We start from the raw sequence: 22,910 nt of genomic DNA on the forward strand, positions 1-22,910 counted from the left end.
TGTGGGAGCTCAAATTGATTTTTTGGTTAATAAATTAGACGATTTATGTTTTTTTAAGTTATTTCGAACTTTTTGGACTATGTAACTATTTGGATATTCATTTTTCGTTCTTGATTTTCTTTTGCTAGATATAGTAATAAATTATTATGTTAAGCGGAAAAATCATATGATTTTACAAACTAAATCACGATTTTCAAAATTTAATAACTTACAAATTTCCACTGCAAAATAAAGCAATCACTTAAGTGTTTTTCTTTAATAAAATAAATAGTTTTAACGAGCATTTTCCTAAAAACTGGAAAGCGATTTGTCAAAATTAATATAGTCAAAAAATGATTTCAAATTCGATTTCTGGGTTTAAAACAAGTTTATGTAATTCCTCAAGGTTTGGCCATAACATTTAGGTCGGCTTTTGGGGTGTTACAAGCTCTATATTTTTAGTGAAAGCTAGTTCTAATAGAAATATGGCTCCTTCAAATCTCCATTAATACATTGTAAAATCGTACTTTGGGTACCTAAAAATAAAAAATTTTAAATTTAATTTTTTTTAAAAATATAAATTAATAAATTTACATTTCAATTTCTATTTCTATAAAAATATATAATTTGTAACGCCCCAAAAATTGGGCCTAGAAATATTGGGTTTGGAGTCCGAGTTTAGGTAGAAAATGGCCCGAATAAATGGGATGATTTAATTTAGTATGTTTAGTTAGTAATTAAATAAATTGTGAAGGGTTTATAGTGCGGGAAAAGTCCTAGGCTCGACTCCGGGCTCTAGCAAAAATTTGAGCATTTTTTTTCCTAAAGGGATCTGGGCAGTAGGCCTTATAAGTGATTTGGGCTGAGTTTTAGCACAAACAAGCACCTAGCCTAGTGGCTAAGCACGCTAGGAGGGCGTGGGAGGTGCTTGGGTTCAAGGCACGGCGCGCGCAAATGGTTGTTTTTTTTAACAAATAGTTGTTTTTTTTAGTATCCAGCATAAGGAGTGCCCGTGGTGCAGTGGCAGCAGCGTGCTGGGCACACGGAGAGGGCGCAGGTTAGAGTCCTTGCGGGGGCGAATTCTGTTTTATTTTTTTAAAGCGGGCCAGAACTGAAGCAGGTAAGGCTTATAAATTATTGTGGCAATATTACATCGAAAACAAGGTTGTGTCCCAGTGGCCAGTAGCGTGGGGGTGTGCCTGGAGGACCCAAGTTCAAGCTGTTGTGAGCGCGAAGGACTCTCTTTTTGCTGCATGCGTGAGGGAGAGTAGTAGAGTTGGACCGAAACTCTTCTTAGCAGCATGATGAAGCGGTGGATAAGGCTGCTGATCGGTTAGGAGTTTGAATGAAATTCAAACATTGAATTTGGCCAAGAATCAATGAGCAAAACATGGAATTTAAGTCAGGAAGGAATTGTGCCGAAATTGTTCTTTTAATTTTGGGCTTTTATGAGTTGTTTTCTTCTTGTTCATCTCTTCTTCATCAAGAATCGAACCTATCTTCTTCTACTCTTCTCTTCTCTTTTTACTCATCTTTTCTCTCGATTAAAGATAGCCTATTACCCTTAAAAGCCGAAACCCGAAGTTCCTTGAAAGATGATTGTTCCTCTTGGCCGAATCTTTTACCCTCTTTATTCCAATCTTTCAAGAGCCGAAAACCCTCAACTCTCTCGTCCATTACTGATTATTTCCTCTTCTTCATAAAACTTCTTTTCATCTCTTTTATATTAAAGTCGAACCTTAACCTCTCATCTACCGATAGTCTCTTCTATTTTGGTAACCCATTCTTCTATTTTCTTCTTAAACCGAATTAAGCATACCTCAGAATAGCTTCTAGAAGCCGAATCATTAGATCTATTCTCTACTCGTATTTTAGAGATTTGATCTACATCAGATCGGGAATAGGAAGGTACTTGGGAATGTTTCTAGCAAGTGAATCTTCGGTAAGTGCTCAGATCTCATCTCTCTGTTCATTATTTCGGGAATTAAGAAAAAGTCGGAAACCCCTATTCACATAGGGTGGCTATCGACTAAGACTAAAGGGTTATTGGTTTTGTTTATTGTTCTGTTATGAGTAAGGTGGAATAAAGGCTGTCGATCAATGAGCAGTGGGAAGCGATGACATCGAAACGACTGGATCTAGACTTAGTCATTATTTACGACAAAGGATAGGTACATGGTAGATTTTGGCAAGCGATCATCGTAAAACAGGTGTGTAAACGACACCCACTAGTAGACTAGATCGGCAAAAGCCGAAAAGCTGAAATGCTGAAAAGCTGGCATTTCGAGAACTTGTGAGCGTGTGAGCGCTTGTGGGATTGTTTGTATTGATAATTTTGGTAACTTCAACAGTAAGATTGCAAAGTGCGCAATTTCGTGTACCTCGGTGAATTTGGGCTTCGATGGGCCGAAATTGAGTAATGGGTAACGGGCCTATTTCGGTAAAAACGTCCAGTAAGTATTCTAGAGACGCGTTAATAATTGTAATGAGCATGAAACTCTAAAAAGACTGGTAAAATTACTGAAATACCTCTGTAAGATAGAATTACCGTAATACCCCTAAAGGGGTAAGTTTACGATTACGCCCCTCAAGGATAAATAACTATTCTTACGCTATAATCTGACTGTCTTTCTGAAGCATGCCTTGTTAATTATATATTCTCTGCATACATGTCATACTGCATGGGGTTGAGTTTTGTTATGGAGGAAGAACCCGTTCTAGTGGCTGTGCCACATATTCTGATATAAGCAGCTTTGCTGCGGATTATAGTTAGTGCCGCAACCGGTGCTAACACTGTAAGTGTAAGGATGGCGTGGGTGATTTATTCCCCACAGGAAGTGTAGGGATGGACGGAGGCAAGTGCAGGGTTGGATGAGGTTATCATGCATTAATCATATGAGACTGTTTTGTTATGGGCCAGCTGTATTGAAATGGGCCCAACTATGTTGATATGGGTTAAGGCGCAGTTAGCTCTGATTTCTAAATAGAGCTTAGGCCCAGTATACTCTGGAACTGTAAGGGGCTATGGCCCAGATTAATATTGATATGGGCTAAGGTCCAGTTAACTCTGATTTCTGAATAGGGCTTAGGCCCAGTAAAGCTTGAACTGATTTAGGCTCTAGTTGGGTTATTTTACATACTGAGTTTTCCAAACTCACCCCTTTTTTTTCCATCTTTGCAGGTGAGCCTTAGATCGGTGGACTTGGAGCTGAAGGGATTCAGAGTGGCCATGTGGACTGTTTAAAATAAGTGTTTATACCTTCACTTTTATTTTAGATTATTTCCTTTATGTTTTCGGGTTTTTAATTTGTAATAAGGCCGCTCCTAAGTTTTTTTAAATTTCTTTATTAATACTCGTTTGAAACTGATAGAATTAGGCTGCGTGGGTTTTTGTAAAACTAAACAACGTTTTTAAACGAAACACTCATAACAAATGGATATCAAAATGACGAACATGATCTAGTAAATAGGATGCTCACAAATTAACCGGAAGTTTTTCTAATCAACTTAAATAACATTTTCGCAAACCACACCTTAATCGCAGTAACTAAGGAACGTGACTAAACTTTTGTTGATGTAACACACCAGATTTAGCCGTAACGTCTAGGCCGGGTTTGGGGTGTTACATAATTGTTATGAATATCTTATTAAGTGGATGTCCATCATGATCAAGATAAAGTTTTAATATACTTTAAATTCTAATAGTTATTAGAATTAGATCTCTACTTATCTTATATTTTTTATGCCTATAAATAGAGACTCAGATGAAGCATTGTAATCATCCCTTTGATCAATAAAGTACATTATTTATTACTTTCATATTTTCTACATTCTTTATTACTTTCATATTTTCTTTGTTCTTTATTCTTTGCATCTCTCTTTATTTTATAACATGTTATCAGCATGATCTTGCTCAAAGTGATAGTTCCTTTTATCGACAATCAAATTTATCCTTCATGATTTTCAATATCTTTGACGGCAAGATGCAAAGTTTTTACAGGAAGTTTCTTTTATTTAATGTTTTACATTTGATTATTATTTTTCATCATTCTTTCATTATACTTACGTTATCATTTTTTTGATTAACTTATTTTACTTTTTGTTCTTAAGTATGGTGAAAGATTTGATATCGTTATCTATATGAAATCAAAAAGTAAGATTCACCCTCAAAGTTTAATTTTTGATATTTGATTGGGGATAATCTCTTTTTCTTCATTATAAAGGATGTTTATAATCATTGCTTCTCATCCATGGTAACGTAAGTCAATCTAATCAACTTCTTTTGAAATTTCATTTGATTTTTATTAAAAATTTTAATTTATATAATTCACTATCTGTATCTCTATGAATTTATAAAACCCTTCACGCATTTAGTTATTGGGATTTTCATGTGGAGATAAATATTTTTTTTATTTTTAATAGAATTGATTGGTTTGATTTTGATTTTGATTAAGATATATGATTATTGCGGAATGTGAGTAAAAATACTTACTTGTCATGAACTTTGGGATATTCACCCTGTCTTTGATAATTTCATATCATTGTAAAATTTGAGATGAAATTATGCCATAAGAGGTGGAGGTTAGAAAATGTTTATGTTTAAACTTTTATAGCTGTAAAGTTATTTTAATTTGACATTATAATATTTTGTATTTTGTTGTGGTATGATATATAAAATATATATTATTTAACCATGATGATTTATTAGTGACATGAATTTATTATTTTTTATGTTTAATATATGTTTTATTTATACCTATTCATTTTTTATATGAACAAATAAAATTTTATTTAAAATAAATTAAGTATTCATTAAGGTTATATAATAAAATGATTATATGCTCCTGAAGAGCTAATATTGCATCAAACTGTAAAAAGCTCTTTAAGAGCTTATATTTTAGCTCATTGTGATACAAAATTTTGTAAAATATAATATTGTCTTTCAGATCAAGAAGATATGTGTTGAATAAAAAATCCATATGTTTTACATTAAAACAATATATATATAACATGAGATACTTATGTATTTGTACTATATATTCCCTGAAGAAATATATTACACTATATAATTGAAATATCTAATGTGCTCCTGCAGTAGCATTATTGTGAAAATGTCTTTAACAGTATTTTCAAACGATCTCATATCTTCTAGTGGCTAAGCAAAATAATAAGTTGGTAATGAAAAACTATGAAATTATTCCCACTAGTTTTGCTTCATTCCCTGAAGTGAATGTAGCAATACATAACAATTATGAAAAATGAAAATATAGAGATCATGATTGTTGTTGTAATTGAGGCTGTAATTGGAGACTAATCATGACAACATGAATAGATAGATTTTGATTTGAAATCCACGCATGTTTTGCGATGGTGATTATGAGATAAAGAATCAGCGGAGGCATTTAGAAGTCTATCCTACTAGATTTATTACATTACCTGAAGTGAATGTAAACATAAAGAAAATAAAAGATATAATCATTGACCACTAAAAATGGGAACATAGTAGTAAATAAGAGAACAATGAGAGTTCTCAATATAACCCTTCAAATGGTAAAGATAACTTATGTTATCAATGTGATATGAAAGATTATTAGCCACATATGTGGCATATGCCTAAATATTGTGTTTCTGATAATATTCCTTAAGGAAGGATATGAGAATGTAGTAATAAATTCTATCATTATAGGTAGAAAGTATTTATCTTATTAGGTACTAAAACAAACAAATATTATTCTAATATTTGATAGTACAAAATTAGTCGATAGCTCTAGAAGAGCTAATATATTAATATCTTGTGATGGTTAATCTATTGGTTTTAAATGATATTTATAATGGATCTTATATTGAGATTGTGAATAAAGAAAATATTGTATTTCATATGAATTACTATTGCTATAAATATCTATTTTGAAAGGATGAAAAAGAGAGGATTGGGTTATTAATTTATATTTATTTTATAATATTAATGATCTTCTTTTGTCATCATCCCCATTAAGGGGTTGGAAGCAAAATATTTGAATGTGAAAGATCTATTTATGAGTAATAAAATATGACAATTCTATCTGAAGCTCGTTATGATTGGATGCACCTGAAGTTGCAATTTTTTTTTAAATATTTGCATATTTTGGCATATTCCCTGAAGCGAATATTGCATATAATTGTTTGGAAATTTTATTTATTTTGTTGACTTAGTGACATTATAATATTCACATTAATTTAGACATTTCCAGTAGTAAATGTCACAATAACACTTATATATGGATACAAAGTAAAAGGAATAATAGTAAAATTATTAATTTGTTACAAGTACAATTGAAGCACATGTTAAAGTAAACCAAAAGTTTACTGATACAAATGCATTTACCACTTGACGTGACCAATTAGACCATCCCGAATCATATATGATGCGAAAATTAATTAAGAATTCATATGGACATTCATTAAAGAACCAGAAGATTTTTTAATTTAAAAGAATTCTCATATGTTGCTTATTCATAATGAAAATTGATTACTAGAAACTCACTAGCTACAATTGAGATTTAATATCTTGCATTTCTGAAACAAATATGGGTCCCTTCATCCACTATGTGGATGGTTTTGATATTATCTGATTTTGGTAGATGCATATACAAAATAATCACATATGTGTTATCAATTTGCAACCTATCGTTTGCAAGATTGCTTGTTTAAATAATTAATTTCAGATCATGCAATTAAGATAATTCATCTTGCTAATACTGATGCGTTTATATCTCAATCTTTTATTGATTGAGTTTGAAAAACTTTTGTAAAAATTTGCGCATAATGGTTTAGAGAAATTATTGATTAAACACCTCTGATTAATGTCTAAACCATTACTTATGAGAACTAAACTTTCTATTTCAACATGAGATTATGTTGATTTACGTGTTGTATGCATCAAGCCAATAAGTTATAAATACTCACCATTACAATTGGTTTTTTATTAAGACCTAAATATTTTTTTGAATTTTATAATGTGTCACCACAACGCAAAAAGAGAAGTGAATCCTCAAAGAAAGTTAAGAATATATATTAATTACAAGTTTCTTTATATTATTAGATATTTTGAATGTATTCGAGATTCAATTATTACATGATTTGTGATTACAATTTTGATTCGATAGTTTTCCCGACATTAGGGGAAGATAAATAATAACTTGTAATGAGTTAGGGGGAGAGTAATTTGAACCAGAAGTTCAATAAGGATAACTCATTACAAGTTAACTGTTAGATGTATTTACAAACTTAATGAGAATAACCAAGTGTTATATACCATCTAATATTTTAATTTGAATCAAAAATCCCAGTAGGACAATCAGTTAGAATAAACAATAGATTGATCAGTTCCAAAGATGAAAATTCTTCTAGATGGTTATATAGTGGAGGCGGATGCTCCAAAAGAAACCCAAGACATAACTAATAAGTAAAACTTCAGAAGAGATTCAGGTACCTAAAATTGAATGTCAATTTGAGAAAATGTGGAACCGAATAATAAAAGTGTTCAACAATGATTTTGCATGCAATATTATTATTGAAATAATGCGATAAAAGGAGGATCTTGAATAAATCTATTGAGAAATATAGATATGGAATAACTTGATCAAAATAGAAAGACGCAACCCAAGTACAATTAATTTCGTGGAGTTTTTTGACCAATAGTCTAAATATCTAAAGATATAAAGCCAGTAAATGTGCAATTGAAGTAGTTTTGTCAAAGCGGAATAAAAATATAAAATTTTTCGCTAAGTCCTAGCATTGATTATGAAAAGATATAATATTTTTTTGTGGTGGATGCAATAACCTTTAGATATATTATTAAATTGACAATTCATAAAAGATTTAACTTGCGTCTGATGATTATTGTTACAACCTTTTATGAATCACTATATAGTAAAGTTTATATTAAAATCCTTGAAGGATTTAAGATGCTAGAAGCATATTGAAATTCTTGAGAAAATTTTCATTTATATGAATTGTAATAATTTGAACATATGTGGTAAATTTGACTTAGTGAATAGTAGTTGAATGAGGATTATAAAATGATCCAAAATACCTATTTATGTTTTTATAAAAGAATCATGATTAAAATTTGTTATAATTATTGTTGAATCTCCTGAAAAGATCAAAATATATTTCTCCAAATTTCCCTCACTCATGACTTTTAAAAGAATGGTAATATAAATTATTAGCAAATACATTCAAATAGTCATTTGAAAAACTAGTATTTAAGATTGAATACGTAGAATATGATAAATATGTGATGTTTTCATGAAGGGGAGTAAATATGCATTTCACTCTTTTTCTCTTAATTGAAGTTTTGTCCCATTGAGTTTTCTTGATATACTTTTTTTCCTTCATTAGTTTTTACTCCCACGAGGTTTTTTCCTAATAAAGTTTTAACAAGGCACATTATCTACCAATTTACATCTAAGGGGGAGTGTTATGAATATCTTATTAAGTAGATATTCATCATGATTAAGATAATATTTTAATATACTTTAAATTCTAATAGCTATTAGAATTAAATCTTTACCTTTTTTTATACTTCTTATGTAATTATGTCTATAAATAGAGACTCTGATGAAGTATTGTAACCATTTTTGTGATCAGTAAAGTACATTTTCTATTACTTTTATATTTTCTCTATTCTTAATTATTTGTATCTCTTTTTATTTTATAACAATAATTTAATTATTATCACCTTAAAAAAATTCTAATTTTAAGAAAATTCTAAACTAACATCTCTGCCGACTTTTCTAATACCTTGTCTCTAAATAAATAATATAAATATTTGACATAAAAAATATATTTTTATTAAAATTAAAATATCTACCGTCAATAACAAATAAAAATAAAATACACTTCATAGTTAAAAATATTAAATTCTATAATGTCTATCCATTTCGGAGTTTTTGCATCGTGCAAGCATTTAACTCTATGCTTACACTTTAAGAAAACTGGGTTATGAAATAAATGCACCCACAATTCCATGTGTAAAAGCGACCTTTCCACGTCAGTTTCAAACTAGGCTCCGGTGGACTCAATTCTTTTAGAATAAACAATAAGTTTTTATTTTAGGTAATTAAAAAAAATTATATTTTTCTTCATTAAGTTTTTTAATTATTGAATTGTAAATATGATCATGGATGGAATTTGAGTTGAAACAAAATTTTAAGTTTGAACTCGGTTCAACTTAAAAAATAGACATAATTTTTTTTCTTTCTTTTTAGATGAGTTAAAATCGAACTTTTTTTTGTCTCCTAATTTTAATTTAATTCGTAAATTGTAGATAATAACCGAAAGTTCTAACAAAGTAAAATAAAAATTCAGAAGAAAACTCTTGAAAGGAAAAAAAACAGGAATTTGCTTACAAGGAACCATCTCATAAAGTATATGCTTTGATTAAATTGCTTTCATATATATATACTTCTTTCCTCGGCGACATCCACAATAAGTTAGATTGGTTACATTATAAAATATATTTTAATTGACATTATGGGACAACATTCCATTACAATCATAGAACCCAATAAAAGTAATTAATTGACAAACCAAAATTCGAAAAAGAATCACGGCTTTTATATATATATATATATAAATAACATTAAAAATTAATTAAATAATAAATTAATTAATTACGAAAATAAAATATTTGTTATCAAACCTCTTTTTACCAAAGAAAAAATAAGGGATTAATTGTCAGGTGTTGAAACCACAACTTTCAACCATCTTTTTCTCTAATAGAATTTTTTAAAAACAAATTATCAGTGCCACTAATGTGTTAGGTGACATCAAAAAATTATTTTTTTTCACTTTTTTTTGGCTCTTTTAGCCAAATCCATTTTATTTTTTTAAAAGGGCAACATCCAAAGTTAATTATAATAAACACCCCATTTTCGTAATTAATTTGTTTCCTATCCATTTTTGTATTTAATTATTTTTTAATATTATTTTTATAAAAAAATTTCTAATCACATATTTCTCCAACATATCTCATTAGGTTTGAGAGCATGTAACAAAGGAGGTAATTTTTGAACAAGCGTGATCAAATATGTCATTTCATATATCTCATTCCCAATCAGTTGTGAAAAAAATTGTTTATCCCTGCGTTTTTTATTTTAGAGTTTTTAGCTCAACATTCTCTTATAAATCTCCATTCACCAAACATTACAATTAAAGGGTTTGATTACTCAATCATCTATTTATGCTCAAATCAAGTAAAAAAAAAGCCCAAAACTCTTATTATTAAACACTCTCAATACTTTTTTGAGAATAAGAAAAAGAAATCAATATTTACAAAAGTCTATCCTTAAAAAAGTTAAAATATAGGTTATAAGTTCTTGTATTCTTCATAAATTTTAATTTTAATCCATATACTTTTATATTTAAGAATTTAGTCATCTTATCATATTTTAAAATTCAAGTCTAAATGGTAATACTGCTAAAATTATTTTGTTAAATTTAGGTTTACTATAATATCATTTTTGTAGTTATATTGCTATTAAGTGAGCAATTTTTTTTATTTCAAAATATCATACCAACAAATTTAACAATAAAAATTTAGCAATACTAATTGGGTCTGAATTTCGAAATCATAAAAGTAGAGAGACTAAATTCTTAAAAATAAGAGTCAAAAGAATAAATTCCAAATTTAACAATAAAAATTTAACAGGACTAACAATTGAATCTAAATTTTAAAATCTAAAAAATAAAGAGATTAAATTCCTAAAATAAAAATCAAGAAATTGAATTCTAAATTTACAAAAAATACACATTCAAACTTAAAATATATTTTTTTTACAAGAACCACAAAGTAAATAGAGGAAAAAACGCAATTTTCTTTTGTGGAAACAAAAGAAGTTATATAAAATTTTTCTAGATTAATTAATTTAATTGACGGAGTGAAAAGTTTGGTATAACAATTTCTTAGACTGAAGAATCAAGTTCCCACAAGATTTTCGTAACTATAAAATCGCCGTTTTTATATTAGATCCTATAAATTTCATCCTTTTTCGCAACCGATAAAAAAAACCCAATCCAACAAAAAAAAGTGAAATCCAGCACAAAAGTTAGAAGCAATTCCCCCCATTGTTTTTCAACTATCTATTTTTGAATTAATACTTTGAATTTGTATTCAATTTTTTAGGATAATGTGTAGTCCGGCGGAGAGGAAAGGTGATGCAGAGGCCGGACCACAGCCTTTGTATCCGATGATGCTGGAACCGCCGGCGTTGAGGTGGGCTTTCATTCGGAAAGTTTATTCCATCGTGGCCCTTCAATTGTTGGCTACGGCGGGGGTAGCGGCGACGGTTGTTTTTGTCCATCCGATAGCTCGTTTCTTCGTCAGCACCGGGGCTGGCTTGGCTCTTTACATAGTCCTAATCGTCACGCCTTTCATCAGTGCGTGCTTTTTTTTTTTTTTTTGCTTTTATATTCTTCTGTTATTTTTGTTGTTGGTTATTTGTGAATAAGATAGAAATGTGTTTGGCGTTGGTAGCTCTTTGTCCGTTGTATTACTTTCACCAGAAGCATCCATGGAACTATCTTCTGCTTGGAATTTTCACCATTTCTCTCGCGTTTGCTATTGGATTGACCTGCGCTTTTACTCAAGGTATCATATCTGTGTATACAACACATTCAACAAAATATCTTATGTTTTTATGTTTTTTATTATTCAACTTAAAACTTTAAATGTTAAGATTTTTAATTTTACCTTTTAATCAAAATTTCATCTTAATTTATATAATTTTATATATTTATTTTTCATATTTTTCTTGACTATTATTTCATAATTTAGTATATATTTTATATAATTGTTACTAATTTTATATTACTTATAAAATCCTTATGGTTAATCACTTAGAAAATTATTTAAAAATTAATAAATTTTATTATAATAATATTTATGTCTTTTTGTTGATTTTATATATCTTTCTTCTGTGATTATTCAATTTCACAAATCAATTCAATAAATTAACTCAATCATGAGATTATTTAAATATTATTTTTATAGCTTTTTTTAAAACATATTATATGAAATTTTTAAATAAAACAATTAAAATTACATGTATAGGAATTCAACCTAGAATTAATCAAGGTTTATTCCTAAGTACTTTAACGTTGCTTATAATTCAACTGATGAGTAATTCCTTTAATAAATCTAATTTTAATATTAAATTATTTTTTATTTTTACTCACATCATAATTAAATGTGCTCATGGGCTAGGTTAGGTCGGGTTTAGGTCGAATCTAAACATGATATTAATATACTTTATACTTGTCTAAATTAGGCTCAACCTAAAATCTGAGCCTAAAATCTTATCAAACCTGCTCATATTTGTAAAAGTTTAACTCAAACCCGTTTTAGACCCGTCCATATTGTTTTTATTTAATAAATTTATACATTTTCTATTTATTAAAATTTTTATATAATCATCCTAACATTATTCTAATATTTACACTAAAGTAGTATTATATATTTAGTATATATTTTTTAATTTGTTCTAAATTACATAATATAAAGTATTAAAAATATTTTGGGTCAGGCTCAAGCCTTAAATGTTTAAATCCGAGCCTAATCCGTATTTTAAACGGACTTAATTTTTTACTTTTTAAACTTAATAGTTTTACTTAAATCCTCTTAAATTTCAAACGGATAACCCTATAATTGCATTAGCATTTGAATATTTTATTTAATATGATAAGTCAAGAAAAAAAAAGGTCAGCATTTTAATCCAACACTGTTTTCTTTATCAAACTACTTATAAATTGTCAAACCCATTATTAATTTAGAACATTATGCTAGTTGAACCCGTAATCACTACAAAATTATGCTAAATTGAAAGTGTAGAGACTAAATCATAAACGGAAGCACCAAAATTAAAAATCAACCAGTTATAATATTGATATTTTATTTAGGGAAGGTGATATTGGAGGCAACCATACTAACAGCAACAGTGGTAGTGGGTCTGACTCTGTACACCTTCTGGGCTGCAAAGAGAGGCCACGATTTCAGCTGCCTTGGCCCCTTTTTGTTTGGGGCTCTCCTTGTTTGTATTGTTTTTGCTTTGATCCAGGTATGGTTATTTCCTATTTCACATTTTCCTTTTTCTTTTTGATCCATTATTGAAACATTTTTGTTTGTTTTGGGTTTGGGAGCAGATATTCTTCCCACTGGGTAGAATAGCAGTGATGATGTATGGTGGGTTTGCAGCCATCATATTCTGCGGATATATAGTATACGACACCGACAACTTGATCAAACGCCACTCTTACGATGAATACATTTGGGCTGCTGTCTCTCTCTATCTCGACATTATTAATCTCTTCCTCTCCCTCCTTACTCTTTTGAGAGCTGCTGATGGTTAATCCCACTTGCTGGGTTTTTTTCTTCTTTTACTGTTAATTAAAATTTGTTGGTGGTTGAATTAGGTCAAGGCTGAAAACGCAGTCAAAATCTTTATGTTTTCTTTCACACTGGTATCATATCATATGGTAGTTGAATTGAATTGTAAAGATTTTGTTTTGCTTGCATAATATATTTCTCTAATCCCAGGACACCAGTCCAATTTACATGTGTATTTTTGAAGGATTGTTTTGATGAAGGGATATGTTAACGAATTCCTTTTAAAGGATTTAGACGGTCCAAAATGTCACGGAAAATTAAATGAGTCAGAGAAATTTGATTGCACCAATCAATCTACTACTACTAGTTTATATAGTAAGCATCTAGAAGCTAGAAGCTAAAAAATGAGCGACCGAAATTAGTTCAAACTCTTTCCGCCACTGCCGCCGCCATGATTCCAAGTAGTTGAGCATTGTCTCTTTCGATTAGTTTCAGCAGCAATAGACAGCAGCCTCGACACACCTCGAGTCCACATATCGTGTTCCCTTTGACTCCTGCACTCGAACTCAACAAGTCCTCTCGTTTCGGTCTTCAATCCAAAGTAACGACGCTGCTCTCCGCCCTCCAACATATGCCTCCCTGGCCATGCCGCCATGTCCTTACACACCTCCAATACCACATCTGCAAATCCCCACAAACAACACTTTTACTTACCCTAACCCCAATCCACTGTTTTTATCTTTCAATATTTACCATTATCACATTAAAACTTACTCTTTTTCTTTTTGGTGAATGTCCCTGCTACATGCTTGCTTGTCATCTTCAATATCACCTGTCCTGTCCTATTCATATAAACAGACACAACTTTCCAGTGAAGGTCACCTGCATATGGATACACACACAGACAGACATGATTACTTGCAATCTATATCGTAGAAAAGGCATGACCCATATTGTAAAAATGAACTAACCTTTGCGAGTTCTTTTGAGAAGTTCAGTACCCTTGGCAAGAAGCTCATGGTTACAGGCAGCACCAGGGGGAAGCTCGCCGCTATAGTTGCGGTTTAAATGCCCATTATTTACTTTACCATACAATCCATTGCTTATTCCTTTCTCTGATGGAAGTACGGCTGCGATGTTCAGTACTTCCTTCAGTGCTCTTGCCTTTAATGTCGCTGCCCCACGTAATGCTGCCAATAAACAAAACAATTTTTTTTTAAATTTTCTAATACTAATGTTAAGCTTAATAAGTTGCAATAATGTTTAGATTGTTTACCAGTAGCGGCACCGGCGGTGAGAGTGAGAATATCATCGTGGGAACGAACATTAACGGCGGAGCTGACAACCGAAGCAAGGTGATCGCGTTCAGCTCCCATAGCTTCGGCGGCCTCCACGCATTGCGCCGCTACTAATGTTGCTGCTGATGCGACGGCCATGTCGGTCTTTGCCGACTGTTCGTTTTTTCCCGGCGTGGTGGAAGAAGAAGAAGAAGAAGTTGCGGTGGCAGCTGCAATGGCCGCTATGGCGGAGGCAACTGCAGCGACTGAGATAGCAGCGTGGAGCTGTGCATTGTGAGCTCGGGTTTCTTCTTTCTTTTTCTCTTTCCTATCCTTTAACCATCTCCCAACTGTCTTTGCCCCGCTTGGGGTATTAACTCCATTACCAGCGCCGGCTCGACCTCCATTGAATAAAGGTTGAGTGGAGTTGTGGGTACGGAGATACTGCACCAATAATGGTAATTACAAACCCAAAATTAAAACTTTTATCAGTATCTTAGTAAAAATAAAGAAGGGATATTTACCATAGAATCAAACTAATGAGTAATGGCTTAAAACCATGAATTTGAGTGGAGAGTTTACTATTAATCGAAAACCTAAGATAATTAACTCGAATGGAAGCAGCTTAAACATCGGCTTTTTATAGCGTACAGCACTAAGCGCAAATTTGGGCTTTAAAAACCATTTGGGACTAAAGCTTAACTCATCCATGCCAATCACATTGTTTAATTCCATACAAATTATCTGATTTTAGTGCCTGAAAACAGGCAGCTTTAGCTGATATAAGACAAAAATGTAAAACCTTAGCAGATTCTTAAGGAAATTAATGAAAGCTTTTTTATTTTGACCAAAAAATAAAGGGTTTTTCTTGGAAGAAGACAAAAGTTCCCGCTGCTTAAATTTTAATTTTAATCCTTCTAGTACTACTTATATTTTAATTTAATAATTCTTACTATTATCCACGCACTCATATCAATGTTTTCCTTAATTTGATTTTTATTCTTTTATAATATAATTAATTAATCCAAATAATTAACATCCATTAAAATACTAACATGATTCTTTCTTAAAAAAATAACTCTTCCTAAGATTAATAAACACCAAAACCAAAATTAGGCCTTCTCTATTCAGATTATACTAAAGTAACCCAAAGATTAGTAGGCAGTAAAGAGGGGACAAGTGATGCAGTGGGTTAGAGCAGAAAGCTGAACTATTGTCTTCCTGCCTGTTTTCTCCAATCTATTATTAATGTTCAACCTTTGCTTTATCTCTCTTTCTTTGATGTATTATTTATAAATGAAAGAGTGCGTTTCAGTATCAGTTACTAAAATAATATTTATTAAAGGAGGAGAGGGAAGAAGAATGAGGGAAATTGTACAAGACCTTAACGACGTCGTCGAATTCCTCAGAAGGAGAAACTGGAGGGCTATCACTAATCAAAGGTCCACTGCTGTGAGACAGCCTCCCTGACGTTAATGGCGACACTTCCTACATACATATATACAATACACACCCATTAGTAAAACATGAAACTAAAACTTATGTATGTCTGTATGTATGTATTCCATATTACCGATTGTGACATGATGCGTTCAAGGACGAGTTGTGAAGTGGCGGAGGAAGAGAAGGAGAAGTGCAGGTTGGCTGCAGCAGCCTTATCAAGCTCCTCCGTTTCGCCATTGGTATCTTCTGGTATGGAGGCGGTGGTGCAAGAAGAGCTGCTGCCAGACTTGGGAGCTGTACTTGAACTCGAACTACTAGCTGAATGATGATAATGGTGATAATGATGATGAGAAAGAGAAGGTGGAGGTGGATGAGCAAGGGCTTTGGACACTTCAAGAGCTGAAGCACTCCACGACCTGGAGAGGAACTCCATTGGACCTCTAGGGCTCTCCGGCAGCTGATTTCCAGTGAGGGGAAACTGGGTAATGCGGTCTGGCCGACGACGAGTCCTTGGACTTGCCTCTTCCATGAAAGTGGAACTATGGATATGAGCTTTAAGTGTGTTGTGTTTGTGTGTGTGAGGAATTTAGTCATAAACTAGAGAAGTCACTAATTACAACAGCATAATGGTTTAAGTAAGTTAATGAATAAAAAAAATTGATTTGTAAGAAGACAAAAACTGTGATTACCCAAATCAATGATTATCATCCTACTGGCCTTCCCCCACTAAGGTTAAATAATGGAAAAGAGAGTAGTCAAATGGTCAAAGCTAAGGAAATTTGGTTCAGCTACGGTCGAGTGCAGGTGGGAATGTAGTGAAATCATCAACTTCAATAAAAGTGATTAATTAATTAAGTAGAGACGGCTGCGGCTAAAACGAAAAAGAAGCCCTACTTGAAAAGAAAAGAATGGGGAGGCATTGATGCATGTGACTAAAAAGCAATGAATCAGACCGAAGAACCGGGGCAAAGGCAAAGCCTACAAACATTTACCAACACTCGTACTGACAAGGGGGGTTTTGAGTTAGGAATGTTGAAGGCCGACAAGGATTGAGATGTCCACAATCACACCACACATCTTTCAACCCAATGTTAAGATGCGCGTGCTTGCTTACGTCATTTTCATCTCCTACCTATAAATTAATTCACAAAATAAAATAAATTGTAATCGTAATAAAATTAACATTTAAAATTTAGTTTTTTCAATTACAATGAAGGCAATCAATTGCCTTAGATCAACTTATTCTTACATGATAAGTACTTAGTTTATCTTTTAGTAATATTCTCCTAATATAAAAAACCAGAAAATCAATAATAACAAGCTTAACATCACCGCAAAGACAATATCTAATTAACTAATCAGCCACTATGTTTCCTTCTCTTGGAACATGTTGAAATTTTACTGTTTGGGTATTTCTTTTTGCTTCATTAATCTTTCTAATAAGAGTCATCGAAAGAGTATTTACAGAATTCTTCTTTATCATCTCAATAGCAACCCTACAATCACTATCAATAAGCACCTTACTGTCTCTAGCCCATAAAGAATGGCCCATAGTTCAGAATTAACAACAGAGTCCCTACCAATAAACCTTCTAAATCCTTCCATCCAATTTCCTAAAGAATCTTCTATAACTCCACCAACTGCTGACTTATTTCTATTTCTACTAGAGGCACCATCCGTATTTATTTTAATCTAGCCAGATTTGGGAGGTCTCAATTTGGATTACATACCTCGACTTACTCTTAATGTATCACTACTTATTATTGCCTCACTGATACTAATGGCGAAACACTCTGATCTTCTAACAATCTCCTCGAGACTACTGGCACCTTGTTAAAAAAATAAACGTATTACTATTTTTCCAAAGCAAACAACACAAAACGGCAAAGACCATACTGGGATTAACACGCGCATCCCTTAAAACGAAGTCGCCTTTCAAATTTGGACGTCACCCAAACAGACAAATCTAAGCTAAAATAATAATAAACAATTTGTAGAGATCACCTTTAACCAGACATTAGCAATGACAGGGATAAAAAGACTTACCCCATTAATACATAAAAATTATTAACTGAAATGGTATGCCAATCAGATAATTTACCAAAATGAGTCATTTGCAACAGTGACCATGGGTGGTGCCTGACAAGGTGGCAGCACCACTTAAAATTTCCCATAATCATCAGGCCATTATTAGGCCATAATTAGGTTAAAAAATTATATTTTATTAGTGGATGGTACCTATACGGCGACACCATTATTACCTACTAAATATGAGTAAAATACGAGTTTGAATTGGGTTGGAAGGGTGAATGAGACATGTTAGGCAACACCCAAGTAGAGGAGCATTGTCAGGCAGCACCAGACCCTATTTAAACATTGTCTTCTTAAACTATTTAGTAATTAACTGATAAGAAGAAAGGAGAAATAAAATTGTAGAAGAGGAGAAAACAAAGGAGAAATCGTAAGGTTAGTATAGTATTAATTTTATTATATTATTTTTTTTATAGTAGAATCTTGTTTTTCAAATGATTATTGAGAAATGTAATTATTTTTGTAGATTTAGTATTAAAGATGGATAACCGTATGCGTTTATTTCGATGATATAATTTTAACAACAATAATTGGTTGTATATTTGAATGTCGCCAAAAAATAACAATGAAATTTAATAGAAATATATCGTTTGATTATTTGAAAGAAAGAATTAATGCAAAATTTGTTAAACGTTGTGGGAGGATGATCTCAAAACTATTCTAAAATTCTCAATCAAATCCCATCAAATTCACTGAGATGAAATTTATAGACAATGAAAAATGTGGAGACAGTAGTCGCACTTTATTATTAGAATCAGAGTGGCCACATTAAATCGATTTAGTTGTTTGCTGAGTTAGTTGATATAGAGCCAACTAAAGATTTCACTCAATTAAGTTAAGAATATGGAGCTCAAGATTTATGTACGGAAGTTTCGAAAGCATTTGCTTATAAGCGATCGTCTGTACGCAAGTTCGACATCAATCTTAATGCTTCACTTGCGTTTAAGAACCTTAACTTGGGTCCTCGTTTATAGATACATCCAGTGACGATTGAGATCGATGCAAATGGTGAAGTTGGATATGATAGTAATGCCCCTTTTAATCACGAGGTTGAAAATTTTAGTGATCCTAATCTAGACGAGGTCCTAAATGATATCGACGATGAAAGCATGAATAATGATGAAAATGTTTACACATCTTCAGTTGGGAACCTGAGTCGAGGCATTATCATACGCAATAATCTTGGGTCTCACATATCGATCGTAGATCCCGATGCGACGTATGCATCTGAGTTCCCTAAGTACCCCGATATATTACCTACTCATCGATTGGTCACAGATCCCGAACGTGAGGAGTTGTTCATGGGACAAAAATTTGTGACCAAGGAAAGCTACGTATATTTGCCATCAAATGGTATAGCATGAATGTGTTGACTGACTACAAAATCGTCATGTCTAAATCGACGTTGTATATTGGGGAGTATTAGACATCGACAGAAGAGTGCAATTGGTAAGTTCAAGCTACATTTATCCAAAGGTCACAAATGTGAGAGATCCGAAAATTTATTGGGCCTTACACATGAAATTCTGCACGTATGACACAAGATCACAGAAAACCTGATACAAAATTATCTACAACCGCACCATGTCAATGGTGAAGGACATCTCAGCCATTCCTGTATTGATATTGATTGCTGAAATACAAGAACGATTCTAATACCAAGTGTTATACCAGAAAGCATGGATAGCTAAACAGATGGCCATGAAGCAGTTGTATGGAGATTAGGATGCGTAGTACAATGAACTACAATGGTGGACAAAATGGGTCACCCTACAAATTTGTAACAAACGTCCCATTTTGGTAATTAATATTGTAGCAAACAACCCATTTCGGTAGCTAATATCGTAGCAAACAACCCATTTCAGTAATTAATAATGTAGCAAACGACCCATTTCGGTAACTAATTTGTAAGGTAACCCATTTTGGTATTTAATTATTTTTTTAAATTATTGAGGTAAAAAAGTCAACTAAATGTACAAAAAAACATGCCAACTACTCTAAAATCTAACTTCAACTAAAGAGCTACATCCAACTAATAAATAACACAGTACAACACCATAAATTCGGACAAATAATAAAGATTATAAAACAAAAAAAATAATAATTACAAAAAAAATTTAAAAATGTACCTTCAAACCCAATTAACTTACTGCTTCCAAAACGACAAAATCAAACAAATAATAAGGAACCCAAACCCTAAACAAATAAATAATAATTACAAAATAAAATTACCTTTAAAACAAATTTGTTAATGCATCCTCTCTTCCCAAAACTATAAAATCAAACAAATAATAAGTAAATCAAAATCCTAAACAAATATATAATAATTAAAAAAATTACCTTTCAAAACAACCCTATGTCGTCTTTTCCCTTTCAAAACCCTAAAACCCTCTATTTTTTCTTCCTAAATTATTACTTTGTTTTTTTGTTATAGCTCCACCCTCTTCTATTCTCTTCTCTCTTCTTTCTTCCTGAACTACTATCTTTTTTTTTTACAGCACCATGGCTGAAGGGACCATAATCTTATAAAGGGCCTTTATTTTTTTCCCGTGAAAGTAAGGGTTCGAGCTGTCAAAAAAATAGAACCCCGTGACTATTAGGTTATGCTTGCCGTAGATGTTGCCTGACAGGTTCCCTCCATCTAGTCGTTGCCGCTCGACAACCCTCCTCCAGGCCTCTGGTGCTGCCTGACGCCTCTCCTCCAACCATTAAAAATGAATTTTCTAATGAGCCATATGAGCATACTAGTGCCGCCGTATAGATACCCTCCACCAATAAAATATGATTTTTTTAATCCAATTATGACCTAATCATGGCATGATGTTTATAGGAAAATTTGGGTGGTACCGCCACCTTATAAGGCACCACCCATGGACACTGATGCAAACGGTCTATTTTAATAAATAATCTTATTGAATACCATTTCAGTTAATAATTTTTTTATATTATTGGAATAAAAAAACTAGTTAAAAACTTTAAAATTATAAACTATGTTAAATAATAAATAATACTCTTTTAAGACAATAAAATTTATATTTTTTTAATAATACAATAATTTAATAAATCGTTGTAGGGACCTCTAATTACATTTACTTACAAAACACACACATAACATAATTCTACCTTTTTTTTCGTTTTCTTTGGCTTTAATTTTCTGAGCAAAAGGCCAAAGCCAGATTAGTAGCGATCAGCTTTCCCCTTTTTTGTGTTTCTTTTGTTGGCACAAAGAAAACCAATATTTGTAGGCTTTTATAATTTTGTAATAACTGAACAATTTCTTTTAAGGAACTTGATGTTTCTTTTGTGTTCAAGAGAAAATTACACTGAAACATGAAGTACTTAATTATTTATAAAAGGATCTCAACATTTAAATAAATAAACTTAGGTTTAATTATGGCTTTTTTTTAATTAAATAATTTTTATTTTGATTATTAAATTAAACTGAATTTCTAGCGATTATTGTAAGGGATAAGCAAATAAATTATTAATAAAAGTAACAAATGGGATTTGGACAATCTTTATCCTTTATGACTTGGGAAAATTCAATAAATAAATAAAAGTTGCGAAAAAAGAATGAGATTGCAAGGAGCAAACAAGCATCACCTTTGGTTTCAATCTCACTTCCGATTTACGTTTTCCCTTCAATCATTTACTGTTTATATTTCCAAAAGAGGATGTCCTTTCCTTGCTTCATGAATTTGATTTCACCACGAAATACCTGCTTTAGGAAAAAGGTTCGATTTCCCAGAAGACAAAGCAAAATCAGGGTTTTGATTTTTACACCCTAAATTTACAAACCCCCTTCTTTATTTGAATTACAAAAAGGGAGGATCACTCACACTGCTTTAATCAAACTTCTTTCTCTTTACTCTTTAAGCAATGCAAGATCTGTTTCAAGTACATACTACTTTAGCATTTTAATGGAATCTTTTAGTCTAACCTACACCTCATCACCTAAATATTTAGTTCTGCTTTTTAGGGTCAAATCAGGCTCAAAAATTTAGTTTAAAATTCTGTACAAATTATCTTTACTAATTTTTTTAGATTACTTTTTATATAAAAATATTTTTTTTAAAATAATACATTAAATAGACTGAAATACATTAAAAATATATATATTTAAATTATACTAAATAGTTGTAACTTAACAAAAGTAAATATATTTAAAATAATAACAGAATTAACAATAAAATAATAATTATATAGTATCGAAATAATAACAATAAAATAGTAACAATATATTAACGAGATGACAACAAAATAACAGCAAAAAAAAAGTTTAAGTTAATTTAAGCCTGACCAAAAAAATTAACTCGAGACTCAGTCCGTTTAAAAAAGAACCTTATTTTTAGTCCAAACCTATTTTTTAAATTTAAATTTTTGCCTAAACCTTCTTACTTTTCGGACGAATCTAAATAGTTAAATCCGTCTATAAGTAGATATCATTTAACCTCAAACTCAACTTTGCCGTCCCATTCTTTTTCTTTTTTCTTCTTTCCACGTGTTTTCTAAATCTTTTGACATCTAATAATCGAATTTTCAGTTTTTATTAAGAAAAGATAGGCTTAATGGAAATATAAGCGAAGTCAAGGATTACTCACATAACTGAATCAAATATTCATATGCTTATTACGAACTTTTGTTAAAATAATTGGAAAATAGATCCAAGTTATAATAATTTTATAAAATTGCATTTTATACGTAGACACATAAAACAACTTATTATATGATAAACTTGTAACAGAAGGGAAAAA

General features: G+C 31.5%; 2 protein-coding genes across 3 annotated transcripts; one reads left to right on the forward strand and one right to left on the reverse strand.

Moving 5' to 3' along the window:
• Nucleotides 1-10,786: 10,786 nt before the first annotated feature.
• On the forward strand, nucleotides 10,787-13,580 carry LOC107951221 (protein LIFEGUARD 2). 2 transcript variants are annotated; one of them, XM_016886188.2, is made up of 4 exons: nucleotides 10,787-11,400; nucleotides 11,498-11,611; nucleotides 12,919-13,076; nucleotides 13,162-13,580. In XM_016886188.2, the coding sequence occupies exons 1-4, from the start codon at nucleotides 11,151-11,153 to the stop codon at nucleotides 13,366-13,368; spliced, it is 729 nt and encodes a 242-aa protein (XP_016741677.2). In that variant the 5' UTR covers nucleotides 10,787-11,150; the 3' UTR covers nucleotides 13,369-13,580. The 2 variants fall into 2 exon arrangements, with proteins under 2 accessions (XP_016741677.2, XP_016741668.2); XM_016886179.2 differs by having other exon boundaries at nucleotides 10,890-11,400; nucleotides 11,477-11,611.
• LOC107951215 (VAN3-binding protein) lies at nucleotides 13,504-16,757 on the reverse strand. Its single transcript, XM_016886166.2, has 6 exons — nucleotides 16,196-16,757; nucleotides 16,006-16,110; nucleotides 14,622-15,066; nucleotides 14,317-14,535; nucleotides 14,120-14,227; nucleotides 13,504-14,026 (listed from the first exon to the last, which is right to left on the reverse strand). Exons 1-6 carry the CDS (start codon nucleotides 16,592-16,594, stop codon nucleotides 13,764-13,766), a joined length of 1,539 nt encoding a protein of 512 aa, XP_016741655.1. The 5' UTR covers nucleotides 16,595-16,757; the 3' UTR covers nucleotides 13,504-13,763.
• Between the last annotated feature and the right edge of the window lie 6,153 nt (nucleotides 16,758-22,910).

Source organism: Gossypium hirsutum, chromosome A08, assembly GCF_007990345.1.
Source record: "Gossypium hirsutum isolate 1008001.06 chromosome A08, Gossypium_hirsutum_v2.1, whole genome shotgun sequence".
Classification (NCBI taxonomy): domain Eukaryota; kingdom Viridiplantae; phylum Streptophyta; class Magnoliopsida; order Malvales; family Malvaceae; genus Gossypium; species Gossypium hirsutum.

What these genes read in the sequence shown, in the direction of transcription:
- LOC107951221 (XM_016886179.2), top strand. Translation starts at nt 11,151, where the DNA reads ATGTGTAGTCCGGCGGAGAGGAAAGGTGATGCAGAGGCCGGACCACAG. An exon ending in GACCTGCGCTTTTACTCAAG is followed by an intron (nt 11,612 to 12,918) that starts GTATCATATCTG and finishes TATTTTATTTAG; the next exon opens with GGAAGGTGATATTGGAGGCA. An exon ending in TTGTTTTTGCTTTGATCCAG is followed by an intron (nt 13,077 to 13,161) that starts GTATGGTTATTT and finishes GTTTGGGAGCAG; the next exon opens with ATATTCTTCCCACTGGGTAG.
- LOC107951215 (XM_016886166.2), bottom strand. Translation starts at nt 16,594, where the DNA reads ATGGAAGAGGCAAGTCCAAGGACTCGTCGTCGGCCAGACCGCATTACC. An exon ending in AACGCATCATGTCACAATCG is followed by an intron (nt 16,111 to 16,195) that starts GTAATATGGAAT and finishes ATATGTATGTAG; the next exon opens with GAAGTGTCGCCATTAACGTC. An exon ending in ATTCACCAAAAAGAAAAAGA is followed by an intron (nt 14,027 to 14,119) that starts GTAAGTTTTAAT and finishes GGGGATTTGCAG; the next exon opens with ATGTGGTATTGGAGGTGTGT.